Here is a 17,662-nt window from a genome sequence, read left to right on the forward strand (position 1 = left end):
CTGAGCCCCAGGCCTGCCTTTTCCTGAGCTCCCTGCTTGCCTGCTTAAAATACTCTTTGACAAGGAAAGAGGAGGGACCTCCCTCATGGGGAGCTGAGGGACTGGTAAGCAGAGAAGTGCATCTGGGCTAGTCCATATGTCCCCAGAGAACTCTGGCTGAGCTGTCCCAGGCAACCCCATGTGAATATGTCCCAGCTTTCCTCCTTAGCACCAAAGGCAAATCTTCCATGCTGTTTCAGGCAATGTGGTCAACTCTCAGTTCAGGAAACATGGTGACTGGGGTCCTGGAACCCTAGCTGTGAGTAATTCCCATGTTGAGGATCCCCCTCCCTGCCCTGGTCCTGACGTAGGACTCTGGCCTGGAAACTCGGTGACCTTGTCTCCAATGCCCAGGAGCAGCCCCCTGCCTCCCACTCAGTGCCTGCCCCAGCCCTTGACTCACTATGCAGCTGGAGAAGCCGATGCCCCCCAGGCGGGGACATACATAGTGCCACACACCGATGCTGCCGCGACGGATCCTCTGACCCACAGCCAGCTCCAGGAAGAAGAGGGGGATCCCAATGATAATCAGCAGCACCAGGTAGGGCACCAGGTAAGCACCTGTGGGGAGGGCAGAGGGATGGCAGAGGGGCTCTGGAGCACAGCAGCAGAGTGAAGGAAGGGGCCGCAGCCACGTCCTCCAGTCCCAGCCACATCTCTGGTCATCCGCAAATTGTCACCAGTCCTGGTGCTCCTCCATGAATGATCTGGCCACACGTGTGGCCTACCACACCGCAGCCCACCCAGACCCTCCTTCTCCCCCTTGACTCCCCTGACCCGAAACACTAAGGGAGGAAGTGTATGTATGTCAACTCACAAGGCTAGGTTCAGAAACAGACAGACATTGCACTGCCTCTCCAGAATCCACATGTCTAGTCACACGCAGCAGACACACTCACCTCATAAGGCGCTCCGTGGACACCTGTTCACACCCCCTCCTGACCACAGAGAAGCAGCCCCAGATGGCATGGGGGCTCACTCGCCCCCAGATGCACAGACACCGGGTGCAGCCTTCCCAGAGTCTGAACCAGATGCTGATGCAGCAGACTGGGCAGCTCCAGGGAAGCAGAGCTTGGAAGCTCCCCAGGGAGAGGGGGGTCTGAGCAGCTTTGCCATTAATCTACAGCTAATTGAGAGGAACGGGAGAGAAATTAGCAGTTCAGGAAAGCGTAGCCAGGAGGATCATAAAGGATAGAATGGGTCTCGCTAAAGATTCCAGATGATAAATTAATCTCGCTGTCCTGGGCCTCACTGCAGAAACAATCTCAATTCCAAATCCAAGTGACAGGGCATTCAGCAGGAGAATTAAAACCATGTCTGGGCACAGATGAGTGCACCCCGCTGAGAGCTGTGCCAACAACCTAGTCCTGTTAGCAAGGCCCTGCCTGTCTGTCAAACACTGTCAGGCCAGCCCCAGTCACCAGGGCCCTGATGGTCACCCAGCACCCTCTGACTAAGCCTTGCCAGTAGAGAGCCTCCAGAAGCCCCCAGCTACACTGCTCTGCCCCCAAAACATAACATCCCACATGTTCACCAACGTGTGCCCAATCTGCCAATGAACACTGGCAATCAGCCATCCCCTAGGCACAAATTCTGGCACTTGGCAACAATCAGCTATTTACTGCAGGTCCACTCTGAGCCATGCACAGGCAGCAGGGGGACAGTGGAGTAACAGAAGGCACAGATACCATCCTGGAACAGTTCACGATCTGCCGGGGAGGCAGGCAGAGTCACGTGAGCAATATGAGCACGCATGTGTATACACATGTGTATACACACACATACACACATACACACACACACACATACCACAGACTAGTCACACAGGCCAACCAAGCACATACATGCTGAGGAAGGGGCCAGGGTCCAATGGAGCTAATCAGGAAAGCCTACCGGGGAGGCAACACACCGAGCTTTATACGACAGCGTCTAACTCACTAGATGCACACATGCACACGTACATTCAACTCGTCACTAACAGGCAGCCCCATCATGGTGCTCGAAGGAGAGAGGGCCCAAAGGGCCACATGCCTAGACCCCCGGGTCTATCTTTAACTCGGTCCCTTGGTTTTGGGTGTGGGGAAATGGAAAAGGAGCTAAGTGATCTGCTGCAGGAAGGCAAAGGGAGACAGCCTCACTGGTTTTTTGTTGGTTTTTTTGTGAGACAGAGTCTCGCTCTGTTGCCCAGGCTGGAGTGCAGTGGCGCGATCTCGGCTCTGCAAGCTCCGCCTCCCGGGTTCACACCATTCTCCTGTCTCAGCCTCTGGAGTAGCTGGGTCTACAGGCGCCCGCCACCACACCCGGCTAATTTTTTGTATTTTTAGTAGAGACAGGGTTTCACCATGTTAGCCAGGATGGTCTCGATCTCCTAACCTCGTGATCCGCACGCCTCAGCCTCCCAAAGTGCCGGGATTACAGGCGTGAGCCACTGCGCCCGGCCAGCCTCACTGGTTTTGTATTTCGCCCCAGTGTTCTGGATGGGGCAAGATGTGCAGGGAGGTGAGTTTCAGGGTGTCTGCAAAGTGGGTTGGCACCTTCTATGGATGCTTCTTTTTTCTCCCCAAAGAATCAGGGAAAGCCTCCAGGTAACTGCTGCCAAAGAGTGACAGGGGTGGGAGTGCAAAGACAAGGTACTGGCCTCTCACCATCCAGGCTCTGTCCACCTCAGGCAGGCCACCAGGCCCTGAGTTGACTGCAGGTCTCTCTATCACACCAAGGCCTAAACTAACCAGAGTGCTCAGGGGGCCGCGGTCAAGATAGGCAGAATTTGTGGTTAATAAGAGGTATTTTTTCATATCAACCTTTGTTGCAATCACTTGAAAATGCAACAACACCCTCTTCCGCCTTAGAAAATACAACTTGGGGACACAACTGGATTTCCTTTTATGTTTCAACAGCTTTCGGGAGCCTCAAGTTGTTCATCTGAATAGCGGGGAGCACTGTTCAGGATGTTAGATTTATCAGGACAGGGCCAGGATCCAGGATCTCTGAGGCCTTCTGGATCTCTAATCATCTATGCCTCGGTCAGTATTCTAAGCCTCACTTCTGGCAAACCCCGAGGTTATTCCTGGGGTTTAAAAGACCATCTTGGCGGTAAGAGCCAGATCCTGAAGTCAGACCTCCTGGTTTTAATGACTTACTAGCTGTGTGACTTTGGGAAAATTATTTGATCTCTCTGTGCTGCTGGTTTTCTCATCTGGGTAAAGAGGATGAAAACATTATGTATAAAATTGCTGATATTTGACTATTTTTGACTTACAAAAATGGCCATTTCATAAGCTTTGACCCAACGCCTATCACACAGGGCTGTTGCAAAGATTGAACGAGTGGCTTACCCATAGTAAGCACTGGTTGAACATTTGCCTTTTTCTCATAAAAATAAACAGAAGAAAAAGCAAACTAGGAAGATGTCAACATTTCGTGGAGCTAAGGAGAGTGTTCCAGAGTTTCTGTCCAGAACTATGCAAAGTTTGATTACATCGACTACAGCTCAAATGCACAGACTCAACTCTCAGACCAAACAGCTGTCTCCTTCCTGTGATAATTTGCCTCCTCCTAAAAAATATTTAAGACGACTTGCTATAGACTCTGTCTCAAAAAACAAACAAACAAAAACCTGTAAAAATATGGGACAGTTAAAGGTAGAGATAAAAAGGGATTGCAGGAATCAGAGAAGATAGAAAAAGGAAGGCAGGAATGTGGAACGGAAAGCTCAGAATTCTGAGAGTTGACAATGCTTTTCCTCTAGGGTAGTTCTTTATGTCTGGTGCCATGGTGATTAATGTCATTGTGAACAGTCAGACTGTGGCAAGAACACTGCCCTGGGTGTGAGTGCTTGTGTGTGGCATAGAAAGGGATTCTGTAATTCATCACCAAGTGCCCAGGCAGAACTGATCATCTAAGCTAGAAAGAACAAGGTTAGAGGTTCCCAGCTAAGTCCTCCAATGCCACATGTCCTTTGAAGTCATTTTAGTTGCCTTGGAGCTCTTCTCAACATCTCACAGGTCATAAAGAAACCATACACTTTTATATCTTTGCTTTGGGCTAGTCTTATATCAACTCAGTTACCATGCCATGCAGGCCACAAGCGCTGATTGACAGTTACTTATTAAAAAGTAAAAAAGATCTTTCAAGCAAGGAGACCATACAGCTAATATAACATGCTATGGGGGAAAAGATGGAAGCCTTTGGCCTAATTCAATCACAAGAGTTCAGGTGGGCATTCTCACTCCCTACCCTTCAAAAGAAACTGGAAAGGAGAAGCCTCCCAGCCAAACATGGCCTTCTAAACTAGGGAAAGATGCATCCTGGAGAGGAGGGGACTGCATCTTTGGAAAAGATTACATGGCAAGAGTTCCACAAGCAAGGAAGGAAGGAGCTGGGGTAAAATGCCTGCCAAGCTGGGGCCACTCAACAGGCTGGAGCATGCCATGCCAGGCACAGGTACTCAGGAGCACAAGAGCTCTTGCTGGCTGATTTTCCCAGGACCAGAGGTCTGGGCTTGCAAATCTCTGTTTCCAGCCTATTGGGGTTTTCTTTATTTTTAGTCAGTTGATCCCTGGTTTCAGGGAAAGCTGCCTTTGGACAATTCCTGGGGGCTGGAAGTGGTGGTAGTGGTTTGATACTAGGGGCAACATCCTCAAGAGGGATTCAAGCATAGGGGGCAGTGTGAAGGCCCCTCCTACCCGGAGGCAGTAGGTATGGAGGCTAAGTGCCCAGGCTCTGGGCAAGCCTGTCCAGGTTTGAACCCTGACTTTATCACTAGCTGTAACCTTGATCACCCACAACCTTGAACAAGTTATCTAACCAATTTGTGCCTCAGTATTGTAGACTGTAAAACAAGGATGATAACAACTCCTTCATATAAGGCTGTTGGAAGGATTCGATGGTTGAATCACATAAAATTTGTGCTTTGGTTGTTCTAAGATGCTCAAATATCAGCAGTTTCAGGCACTTAGCCCTACTATCCATTAAGCCCTTAGAACAGTGCCTAGTACCTTGTAAGCATTTAGTAATAATGGCCAACAGGTGCTCCTTACCGTGTCAGGTAGTGTGTTGCCCATTCTGCATGTAAAGCTCACTTAATCTTCCCAACTATCCTGTGAGGCAGGAGCTACTATTATTCTCATTTTGCAGATGAGGCACAGGGAGGTTAAGCAGTTTGTAGTAGGTCCCAAAGTTGATTGGCAGGGCTGGAATCTGAACCCAGGCAGTCTGGGGCCAGAGCCCACTTTCTTATCATGTCCTGTAGTCTCTTGGTAGCTACTAACTATCATTATAGCTATTCCTGGGGCATCTTACTCTGGAATCCCGAGCTCCAACCTACAAGGGCTCCGGTTCTGCCTCAGCAAAGGGGTGTTCTTTTTTACCGCTCAGCCCGGCCTATTTGCAGGGGACCCCTGATGCAGGCAGAGCTGTCTCTTACCTCCTCCATTTTTCTGGCACAGGTAGGGGAACCTCCAGATGTTGCCGAGGCCCACAGAGAAGCCGATCTGGGCCAGGATGTACTGCAGCTTACTGTTCCAGGCCGGCCGGTCCTCTGCGTCCAGCTCCTCCTCCACCGCCTTCTGCTTGCCGCCTGCCTCGCCAGCCACATTCAGTACACTCTGCTTATAGTCCACAGGCTCCTCGAGGGCCAGCAGGTCGGCCACTGACTCAGTGACATGCTCACTGCTGTGCTCACGCTGGGTCACTTTGCTGTTCTTCGGCATTGATGCCACCTGGGCCGTGTAGCCCTGCTCCCCAGCACACAGAGAAGATGGAATTCAGCTGCTGTTAGCTCCTGCTCATCCAGGGACCTAGGAAACCAGGTGAGCAGTAGAGGATTATCTGACCACACCAGGAAGGTGAGGAGCCCAGCGTGAACACAACCCGAATTAACTCCCCATCACACTCTGAGGCAGGTCAAAGGCCTCATATATTCAGCTTGCCCTCCCTCCCCGTCAGGGGCTGCCCGGTGAGGAGCTCAAGGCCTACAGACTCAGTTTCTCCAGAGGCTTGACCCGAGCATTATTTGAAAAGTAAACCTAAAGGGGCAAAATAGGCAAAGCCATACTCCAAACCCAAGTAGAGCGTTATCCGTGAAGACATTTCTCTCTTCCATACTGCAGAGCTTAGAGTGCTCAAGCCCCTTTGGAGGCCCGTATAGCCTTCCCCTTCCAGGTGTTCTGCTTAGCCAAAACCACCTGGCGGGAGCCACGGAAGCCAGCGCCTTCCTTCCTTAGGGCCTTTTCATTCAAAATGCAGGGATTATACCAGGAACTGGTTAGAAAAGGGGCATCTTAGGCTTGCATCAGACCTCCTGAATCAATCTCTGCCTTTTTACAGGATCCCTAGGTGATTTAAAAAAAAAAAAAAAAAAGGCTCTTGAGCCATCACCAGGGGGCCCCTGGACACCAGTGCCTACAGCATCTCCATTCCCCTGGCTGGAGTGGTTGACCAGGCTCAGCTAAAGATTCTGGCACCAGAAGCCAAGAGCTGTTTGCTCAGTGCCAACGAATCTTGGGTCATTGCTCAGCACTGACATTATCTGAGGACTTCTGCAGCCAAGAGCTGGTTCTTCATCCTTCAGCGACAGTTTTACAGCAGATAATGTCTGCACAACACGGGCGGGGGAGGCAAAACCCTCCCCTGCTCCTGCCAGTCCTCATTTGTCTTTCATGCTTTCCCTTAAAGAAATAAAGCACCAAGAAAACGAAGCCTTTGAAGAATTCCACCATTCCATTATGTTTCAAGGCACCCCCTCATTAAGGGAAGGTTGGAGGATTTAAAATTAAACACACACACCCCAGCCTGCGGTTGCCCTGCATCTTTCTAGGGATGCAACTTAACCAGCTCTGTAATTACTTTATTAAGGGAAAGAGCTGTCTCTGGAAGCTGGGCTCCCTGTTTGTTCTCCTGGTAGGTACGTGCCACCTGAATGGCACAGGCAAGGTTGCTGTGCAGTACAAGGGCCAGGCCCGTCCTTCCTACCAGCCTTGACCCAGACCTCCTGGCTGACCCCAGCCAAGGCCTGACCATCAAGGAGAACTGCCAGCCAGGCCCTGTTACACTTGTAATGAAACTGGGAGGTTTATGGGGTTAGCTAGCCCTCCCTAGGCCAGGTCTTGGACCACATTAGCAGGTGACACCTGCTGCCCTCCTCTTCCAAGGGGACAGTGAGTCTTCAGTGACTGCCCCCTCACACCTCAAGAATAGACAGGGTTAGGCTTTGGGGTAACTATGACAGGGCCAGCCTGGTTAGAGGACCACATAATTCCCTATAAGAAGCTCTCTGCTAGGACTCACTTCACAGTGGGTCAGTTGAACACCCCATTGTGTCCTGAAAGGTGCCCCACGGGTGGCACTTGTGCATCTGTGGAACTTTCAGCCCTGGGCCTCCCCCCAGAGCTGCCGTGTTGCCTGTATTACACAAATGAAGTGTGGCCCTAGGAGTTACGCAATGGAGAGGCCTGTGTCCTTGCCTGGGCTGCCAGGATGAGCTCCTCTCCTCACTCAGCAGGTCCCCGTCTGCAGGGCGTGCAAACAGAGAAATGGCTGCCTATCAAGGCATCTCCCCCTCCCCTACAGCTTACATCCAGAGCTGTTACTAAAGACGAGATCTGGGAAGAAGGGTGGGGGTCCCTCTGGAGCCTGCAATCACTAGAGTTCCTTGGCTCAGAGCCTGTCCCCGGCCACTCTGCCTGCAGCAGGGTTTGAGCAGAGCAATCTGCAGTGCATTAGGTATGATTTACTGATCATCAAGCCACAACTAGAGAAAACCAAGGGGGTTTCCTGCAAGTCTGCAGAATTTATCTTGCTGCTCACCAATTGGAGCACATATTTCTCCATAAATAGCCTAGTGAGTGGCAGCTTCGGTCACCAAGATGAGAAAGGGCTGGGAGGGAAAAAGGCATCATTTTAAATGAGGAGGACTCAAGGACATTCTAGTAAAGCAGAAGAAGGATACCCACAGCAGCATCCAGCAACCACAGGGCATCAGCTAATACGAGCTTCCTCCTTCTTCCCCAGATGTCACTGACGCCATGCGCATCCCACACTGAGGGATGGGGGCCCAAGGACTCCTGTGCCATTAGGTCTGCAGGATGCAAAGGGCTTTTACAAACCTCCAGGCTGAGGCACTGAGCTGGGTGCAGTCATGACTGGAACCCTCTGTGTCCAGTGAATATGCCCAGGTGACAGCAGGGTCAGACTCAGAAATTAAAGCTTGAGGGACCCTAGCAATTGTGTGACTCAACGTTCCCATTTTATCTCTGAGGAAACTGAGGCCCAGAGACAGGAACTGAATTGCCCAAAGCTACTCAGGTTCTCCTAACACCCTGACCAGAGCCTTGTCTGGGACAAAGTCAATAGAGGTGGGGGACACAGGGAGAAGATCACTGGGTGTGGGAGTGTGAGGCATGGGCTGTGAAGCCAGACAGGCCTGCAGTTGAGAGTTCTCACTTCATTCATTGACTCACTCACTCACCTGACATACATTTCCTGAGTGCCTCCTATATGCCAGCCTCTGTTCTAGGTGTGAGGGATACAGCAGCAAACAAAACAAGCAAAGTGTCTCCTCTTGTGGAGTTTGCATTTCATGTGGAACGGCCGGATACTAAAGAAATCGATGGGTAATATAATGGCCAGGGGTGATACATGCTGTAAAGAGAATCACACCGGAGGGGTGGAGCAAGCTGGCAGGCGGCTCTTTTATGCTGGATGCGGGGGTTGGGGGAGCAGTCAGGAAGGGCATCTCTGAGGAGGTGACATTCGAGCAGAGGCGTGAATGACAGGAAAGAGCATTGGCTGAGTGAACAGCAGACACAAAGCTCCCAAAAAGGAAGCAGCCCTGGGAATTCCAGGAAGAGGAAGGTGGCCAGAGCCACGGGGCAGAATGAGAGGCAGAGACAGGGAGAGGTGTGCTGGGGAGGGAGGAGCACGGCTGTGCTGTGTGTGAGGACTGGGGCAGGTGCTCTGAGGGAGGTGGGCAGCCCTGGGGCCTTGGCCACACACTAGCTCTTGGACAAGGCACTTTAATTATGTGAGTGTCTGTCTCCTCATGGGGGAAAAGGTTGCATTTAATGATGGTTCCCATCTCCCAGGGAGGGCTGCTGTGAGGGTCCAATGAGCGGCTGCACACGGAGTGCCTGGCATAGAGCTTGGCACACAGAAAGCACCCAAATGGTAGCAGCCACTGCCTGGAAGCCTTGTGTTGTTTACCTTTATACATTTAAAAAATACGTAAGTCCCCATATGGATATTTGGTCCCATCAATCCCATTTCTTCTCAAGAAAGGCCAAAGAGAGCTGACCATGGGAGTGGAGGTGGGTGGAGAGAAGCGTCCTGCACCACCCCAGCAATGCCCACTTTCTTCTTCAGAACTGGTGTCCACCTAGGGCACCCCCTAGAAAGTCCTACCACGCACCACACCCCAGTGTCAAAGGAAGTCAGGCAAAGGTCCCGCAGCTCCCAGCTTGGATCCAAAAGACCAGCAATATTATTTATTATTAATAAAAACAAGGCCTGTATTAAAAGTTTAGCATTGTTGTTATTCAAATGTACTTCATGTTTGGAATAGCTTGAGACCACTAAAAACCATTTTTTTTTTTTTTTTTTTTACCAACATGGGTTGGTGATCCTGCTCAGGAGTAAGATGCCCTGGGTTCCAACCCCAGCTCACTGCGTGCCAGCCACCTGGCCTGGGCAACTTTTCTAGCCTCTCTGAGCTTCAGTTTCCTCATGTGTCAAGGGAGGGTGCCAGCGGTGCCCACCTCACCATACTGTGAGGAGGATATATTGTACTGGTCTTAGAACCATGCCGGCACCCAAGAAGCGCTCACAAATGGTACCTCTTCTTCAGCTCTCATTCAATTCATACCCCAGTGGAAGCAGTGACTTGGAACAACCCTCCCTGCTCCACCCCCAGTTCCCTGAAGCCATGTGCTGGTGAAAGGTCAGCTTTTAGAGTAAGCAGGAACTGGGAATCCAAAGTGTACCCAGCCAGTGACCCCAAAGCCTTGTCTGGGAGAAGCATCAGGATCATAGAAGGACCCTGAGAGGGGTGATTCCTCTCTTCCCATACCCATGTATCTCATGGAACCAGCCACAATCCAGGTATCAGCAGGCCAGCTAGGTGCCGGGCCTGACCAACCTACTGTGCAAACTGGTACCATTGCCCTAACTTCTCCAGATCTCAGTTTTCCTGTGTGTAAAATGGGTTGGCATGGATGGCCTCCAAGACCCCCTTCAGCTCTAGCATATATCTATTGAGAGTCCCTCCTGCTTGTGGGTATGAGCAAAGAGCCAACTGCCCCAGGCACCTGTAACAATGGATGCGAAAGGTAAGTTCTGTCTGCCCTGCTACCCTCTATCAGCTGAGAACCCACTGGAGCATGGTAGAGATGTGGTGACAGCCAGCACAGCCGTATTCTAATTATGCCCCCCGTAGTAGCTGGGGTGGGTTGTGAAGTGGCTTTCACGAGCAACACGTTGGATGATGAAGCTGCAAGGTACTCTCTGAAAGGAGTGCCTCCATCCCTGAAAGCACAGCGCACAGGGGCATGAGTGCCGAGAAGGCCCTCAGTGCCAGCTTGTCACTTAGCAACAGAGGTGGCTTGCAGCTCAGAATAGCTCCTGTGAGAGAAGCAGGTCGGAGCAAGTGAACTGCGAATCTTCTTGAAAGGAGAAAAAATAGTGTGACTGGGAGGCAGACAGGTAAAAATATCTCCTGCCAGAGGGGTGAGGGCTCCATGAAAATTTTTCAAGCACAGCATCCGGCAATTAGCTCAAGGTGGTGGGGGATGGCTGCTCTCACCCTGGCACCAGGACAAAGCCTGGAGCCCCTCCACCCCACAGCAGCCAGGGAGGAGGAGAAGGGAAGAGGGGCCCTTTTGTAATGATGAAGGCAGCTCCCTGAGCACCCACCTCCTGGGCCTGGGGTGTTTCTTGCGGGGAAGGTTCAGGTAACTCAAGGGACAAAGAGAATCATTTATTTTCCAAGTTAGACTCCCCAGGGGAGGTGAGTGGGGGAGCCACCATCTTTGGGGAAGTAGGCAGTCACCTAATTACAATGACCACAGACACCACAGTGCCCACCCTGCCCCGCCCCTCCCCGTGCTCCTGACCCTGCTATCCTTGGGTCTTGTGGCTCTGGAAAGAGCGGCTGTGGCCAAGCACATCCTTAAAAAGCAACTCTTCAGGGTGTTCCAACAGGCACCCTGAAGAGCCCCCAAGAAGAGGAAATCGTGGAAGTGGTCCCCACTCAGGACCTCAAAGCCAACTCTCTGGCTAGATGCTTGCAGCAGGCTCCCAGCTCACTTTCCCCACCGGCATCCTACACATTGCCTTCAGTGGCATCTTCTGGAAATGCCACGCCGCCCCACTCCCACTGCCTACTGAAGGGAGCCCAAGGCCCTTTCCGAGGCATTTGGGCCCCCTCTATCTCCCGGGCCTCGTCTTCCACTTCCTCCCAGCCCACTCACCACTCACTCTAGACTAACCACTTCCCATCCTCTGACAGCTGAAGGCTTCTAGGTCCCCTGCCTCGCCTCTATGACAACTCCTGCGAGTCTGTGAGTGAGCATTAACGCTCTGCCCTTCTCAGCACACTCCTCGTAACACTCTTTTACACTATTTTACTATTTGGCTGTCTGGTACAACTAGTTGTCGTTACACCTGATCCCTTTTCTGAACAGCAAGCTCCTTGAGGCACGAGCGAAGGTGCATTCAGCTTTGTGCCCACCCTTCACTGCCTCCTACCCACCCAGTGCTTCGCACACACAGATTATCCTACACATTTCTGTGGGCAGAACATGGTATTTACAGGTGTTCTACGGTCCCTGCCTTCCAACCCTCTGAGAACAACCTGCTTCTCATGTTGAAATCTTACTACTGCCTCACCTTTGAAACAAAGAGGCGGGGTAAAACACAGCAGTGACTAGAGAGACATTTGAACCTACCGGAAGTCTGCATGTCCCAGCCAGGGGGACTCTAATCTGGTGCAGCCCTGCAGCACACATAGGGAGAGCCCCAAGACTTGGAAGCCAGTTTCTGTTTCTTATTCATCTGTAAAATGAGGAGCAGTGCTTGCCTGCTTACCTGCCAGCTGCATCTGGTTACCACATGGATGGAAGGAGAAAGAGAAAGAAAAGCTTATTGAAAAAATCAAATGAACAGAGTGGTGATTTCTTTTTACTCCATTTCACAGATTTGTCAGGTTTGTGTTTTGGTCTTCCATTTCATACCTCAATTGACACCATCTTTGCTTCTGCAAGGCCAAATCCTGGTATCTTATTATAATATGAGCATGATAAATATGATATGATCGAATTGAATGAGTGCATAAATGAATTGATCCATTTTTGAACACCCCAAAGTTCAGGGAGTCTGATGTGTTTTTCCAGCTTCTAGTTTTTTCCATTTTCTGATGCAATATTCTGATGCCAAGACCATATCATGCCCCAAGTGACAGTTTGAAAGCTAGGATACACTAAGAAGCCTGGCCATCCCTTTGTGACTTTTGGCCACTTTCAAAAGAGCCAGTATTTGTGCTGTACCTTCCCTACTTTGTAGACAGAATCCATCCTCACCTCAGGGAAATCATCTTTCGGTGGGCAAAGTCCTGACACACAGCATGGCTTGGGACTTGTGGGACCATTCCAAACAAGAAATCTAGCTGAGGAGCCAGTGGCACCTTCTGCAGCCCTTTCTTACTTTCCTGTTGCATTTGCCGAGTCTGTTCTCTTGAGTCAATACCTTGTTTTCTTAGTCAAGAAGGAAGGGAAGCAGGAAAGGGGGCAGATGGTCCAGAGGAGGAGGAACTGGCACTGAAAAATGTGGGTGTGGCCAGTGCAAACAGATCTTGTGGTTCCATTTTACCATCTCACGTGGGAGAACGCATGCTCTGTGTGCATGTAAACAAGGGCAGCCCCAGGAAGCACCCCCCCAACCCATGCATTCTCTCTTTACTAGAATTCAGGTGCTGAGGGATCCACTGGGGGAACTTCTGAAGGCAGAGTGGGGTGTAGTAATAATAACAATGACAACACAGCACATACGCCATAATTCTTGAGTCCCATCTCTGTGGCAACCACCATGCTGAGCACCAAACAGATATTAGCTCCTTTAATCCTGCCAGTAATTATATCAGGTAGATACCACTGTTATTCCCATTTTACAAATGAAGACATGGAAGCTTAGAGGGATAATTACCTATATTTCATTGAATCTAGGATCCTTTGATGCTGGCACTTTCTGGTCCATCAAAGTTTTCCACCCAACTAGGGTGAGCTGCCATAGACCCACAGCCATTTTGAAACAGCTATTGATTGCATGTCATGTCCTGATTTTAAGATGTGGCAATGTCCAAAAATATGCATTTTGGAATTGATGAAATAAGGCAAGTCATCCAAAGCCCTTGGATCTGCACTGACAGACCGACCCTGGAGCCTGACTTTCAACCTCAATGCTACCATGGGTTTTAGAGCCAGGAAAACCTAAAGTCCTGCTCTGCCATTTATGAGATGTTAGTCTTTGGGAAAGTACATAAACCCTCTTGGTTTTACCTTCTGGACCTGAAAAGATAGGGATGAAGGATGCTACTCCTCACAGGGTTGTCACGAGTATAAAACGAGGTAACACAAGAGTTGTGCTCAACTCAGACCAGGCCCTCAGGGGCATGCCATCAACCAGTGCCAGCTACCACCTTCATGTGAGAACACGTGGGAAATGGGCTTAGCCAGGAATCAAGGCGTACTCACCCACATCCTACAATGCCCTGGAGCTGGGTGGGACATGCACGTGTGAGCCCAAGGACACAGTGGGCTGACAGGGGATGCTGGGGCTCAGTTCTCCAACTTCTACTCCCCTTTTGGCCTGGAAGGGGAGTAGAGCCCAGTGACTCCTATAAACTAGAGGTACTGCTGAAATACGGGATTTTAAAATATAGGATTTAAAATATTTTTAAATCTCTTTCCCTCCTTCTTTTCCTTTACTTATTTCAACAAATATTAGCTGAACATTATGTTCTAGGCCCTGTTCTAGTACAACAGAGAACAGAGCAAATAATGTCCCTGCTCCACTGGATTTATATTCTAGTGCAGAGGGACAAATAGAAATCAGACAAATATATAATTTATAGTGTACATATAAACATACACTATATCTGATAGTATATATAAGCATATCAAATAAACATATACAATATAGAGTATGAGGGAGTGGAGCACAGCAGGGATGCTACAACAGAGATGGGGGTAAGGAAGTATGCTCTGATAAGGTGACATAAAGACTTGAACGGAGTGAGAGAGCGGGCCATGTGGATGTCCTGGGAAAGCATTCAGAGCAGAGGGAACAGAAAGTGCAAATGTCCTGAGGCAGGACCTGCATGCCTGGTGAGTACAAGGAACAGACAGACGGCCATGTGCCTAGAGCACCCTGAACAATGGAAGAGTGGGAGGTGCTGGGCTAGGAAGACAGTGAGTGTCCAGAGCAGGCAGGACTCCAGGAGCAAGGAAAGGAGTTAGGGTTTTCTTTCAAGGCCAATGGGAAGCTGTTGGAGGTTTTCAAGCAGAGGAGTAATGTGACCTGACTATTTTTATTTTTATTTTATTTTATTTTTATTTATTTATTTATTTTTGAGATGGAGTCTTGCTCTGTCGCCCAGGCTGGAGTGCAGTGGCATGATCTTGGCTAACTGCAATCCCCACCTCCCGGGTTCAAGTGATTCTCCTGCCTCAGCCTCCTGAGTAGCTAGGATTACAGGCGCATGCCAGCACACCCAGCTAATTTTTGTATTTTTAGTAGAGACGGGGTTTCACCATGTTGGCCAGGATGGTCTGTATCTCCTGACCTCGTGATTTACCTGCCTCGGCCTCCCAAAGTGCTGGGATTACAGATGTGAGCCACCGCACCCAGCCTGACCTGACTATTTTTACAGGGATCAATGGCTGCCAGTAGGACAAGTGAAGAAACAGGGAGGGTAGGTAAGCAATGATGGTGATATGGATCAGGCTGTTGGATGAGACTTGAGATTTGAAGGGAAAGGGAAACTGAGGACCTGAGGTGCTGAAGGGCACACCAGATCTCAGACAGATAAAGGACCCATGAGAGTATACCAATTTGGAAAAAGAAAAAGTTTAAAAACCAGATGTGCATATAAAAATCCAGGAACAAGCAGAGAAAGCCTCATTCCCTTCTTTCCTCATTCATGGGGGGACCACCATGGGGACAGGTGAGTGCTCACGGCATCTGCCAAAATAATCTGACCTGGATTTTCTTAAAACCACTATTTTCTGTTGTCTTAGAAAGACACAGAGGGAACCAAGGGTGTTCAATTACCTGAGTTACCAAACGGACTGCTGAAGAGCTCTTGAAGGAATAGTGATCAGAAACCCTTAATTACAGTCCCAACATGATGTCTCTTTCCTGAAAATGAGAAGGGTTTGTGTCTCTTTTCTCACCAGCCTCCAGTGCAGCTTTGTAGAGGGCTGGGCAGAAAAGCATCCTACTGGGACAAGCCACAGGTGACCCACTGTGCTTACATATGTTATTTATCCTCCCAGCAACTTAAAATACAATTCTTATCTTCAAGACAAAGAAGCCTCTATCATGTACAAGATTACCCAGCCGTGAAATGGAAGAGCGGGGATTCCGACTGTCATCTACCAAACTGTAGCTATATTCTTTTTGACATACTGGTATGTTCCAATCTTTTGCATGTCATGACACAGAAAATAACACTGGCATGGCACACTGGGGTACATGGAAGAGGCGCCACCATGCGAGGCCATCCCAGGCTACTCCAAGGGATGAGGGCATCATTATTTCTCGGCCACATGGTACCCATCTGTGGCACTGGTTGGGAAGTTCTGCAGTGCACCATGCAGCCTTGCAAAATGATACATTCAGGAAGTCAACAGTGGACTGAGCCCATCTACCACCATTTCTCCCAGAGAGCAGGATCTTCCTCACTTGACCACGTTCTCTTCCAAAACTCACAATATAAAGCAATTTGGGGAACTGGTCAAGGAGATTCCTTCCAGCTGTCATGTGGAGTCCCAAATTACTAGCAGGCAGATGGCCCCAGTGGTGTGGCAGGACCATGGACAGCGCCCACCGGGTTATTCTGCGGTACAGAACGTCTGCTCTCCTTCCTTTAGACCTGGGCAAAGGAAGGGAGACCCATGTCCTCAATGAATACTCACTTGGCAGTACATTTTGGAACCACCCTATCGAGTGACTATTCATTCCTCTTGCAAGGTAGTTTTAGCAAACATTGCTTCTGCTCCATTTAGAGCTGGTGTAGGATTTAAAGCCTCAGGAACCCAGAGTCTTATAATTAAAGAAAAATGTAACTGGCAGAATTTTGGGGTGTGGACCAGTGAATTCCATTTGCAAGCAAAATAGAAGGTGGTAAATTAGTGGTATGCAGAACCCAGCAGAAATTCTAATTAAACCACTAATTAGAAATGATGGCGTACAGTGACAGGCAACTTGTTATCTTCAAATAAACTGCTAGGTAGGCTCAGGAAGGCAGAGTGGCAACTCAGTGGGACAACTGCAGCTAATGAGGTGACCCCAGGGCCTGTGAGCTGGGGTACGCACTCCTCTGCTGTATATGTGCCTCACTCCCACTCCACAAGAGGACATAGACTGGACAGGGCTTTGTGCCTCAACTCCCTAGTTGGGGACTCAGGCAGCCTAGAACTCACCTGACCCAGAATTATTCTCTAACAAAACACACCTGGTTCTGAACATGAGAATAAGCGTATACAGTAATTCATATTGCATCTGAACTTATGTTCTTACATGTGAATTTTCTGTACATACTGAATGTCTAACTATGTATTTAAAAAAAACTGGATTTGCCCATAAATGAGCAATGTTTTAAGAATCACTCATGGGAGGAGGAGGAGGAAGAGAAAGAGAATTATCAAAGGACTTATCTCCACAAAATGGCTGCCTATGAAGCAAGGGTTTCTGGGAAGTCCTCTTGGTCCACTGCCAGTGAGGAGCATTAATACTTACATACAGTTATCCACCTTCAGGAACTTCCCCACTGAGATCTCAGGTGGTTTGGAGATGATGGGCAGGCTAGGACAGCATGTGCCTGTTCTGGGGATGGTGATTTTTCAGAGAAAGAGAAGAGACAGAGAAGCTGGAGGAATCAGGTGCCATGTTTCCCAGAATGGCCACGGACACGTGTGGCAGAGTTTTGGAGTGAGGAGAAAGTGGGCTCTCCGTGGGAAAAAGACCAGGAAGAAGCAAGTGGCATCTCCCCAAGCAGCCCTGCCAGAAGCTGCTCTAAATAACCTTGAAGTGTTAGCAGTTTTCTCTGGGGTCTGGGGCATCACCAGAAACTGCTACAAATCCCTGGCATACACTCTTCAGCAGAGAAACCTGACCCACCAAGCTCCCATCAGCAAGTGGCCGTCCTTGATTCTGCATATGCAGAAATTCTCAGGGCAACATCCACCGGCTCTGACTCCTCTCACTGTTCTACACACGAACCCCTAGCTTGGACACATTTTAAGGGAATGAGGTCAAGGGCAGTAGAAGTCAGGAAGAGAAAGGCAGGGAAAGGACAAGAAAGCACAAAGATGGAGCCTGGGATCTTTTTCTGGATTTCAACCCACCTGGAGCC

At 49.7% G+C, this 17,662-nt stretch overlaps 1 protein-coding gene across 2 annotated transcripts in view; it reads right to left on the reverse strand.

Annotated features, from left to right (window-relative positions):
• SLC6A17 (solute carrier family 6 member 17) overlaps positions 1–17,662 on the reverse strand; it is a 51,175-nt gene that overhangs the window by 29,467 nt on the left and 4,046 nt on the right. Inside the window, exons 1-3 of one of the 2 annotated variants that reach the window (XM_030824870.1) lie at positions 6,564–6,582; positions 5,465–5,837; positions 443–600 (exon numbers count right to left, since the gene is read on the reverse strand). In XM_030824870.1, the coding sequence (XP_030680730.1) occupies positions 443–600; positions 5,465–5,750 (444 nt within the window). In that variant the 5' untranslated portion in view covers positions 5,751–5,837; positions 6,564–6,582. Of the gene's footprint in view, positions 1–442; positions 601–5,464; positions 5,838–6,563; positions 6,583–17,662 lie in introns of those variants that run through there. The other variant, XM_030824869.1, reaches the window with a different exon arrangement.

Source organism: Nomascus leucogenys, chromosome 12 (genome assembly GCF_006542625.1).
Source record: "Nomascus leucogenys isolate Asia chromosome 12, Asia_NLE_v1, whole genome shotgun sequence".
Lineage (NCBI taxonomy): Eukaryota > Metazoa > Chordata > Mammalia > Primates > Hylobatidae > Nomascus > Nomascus leucogenys.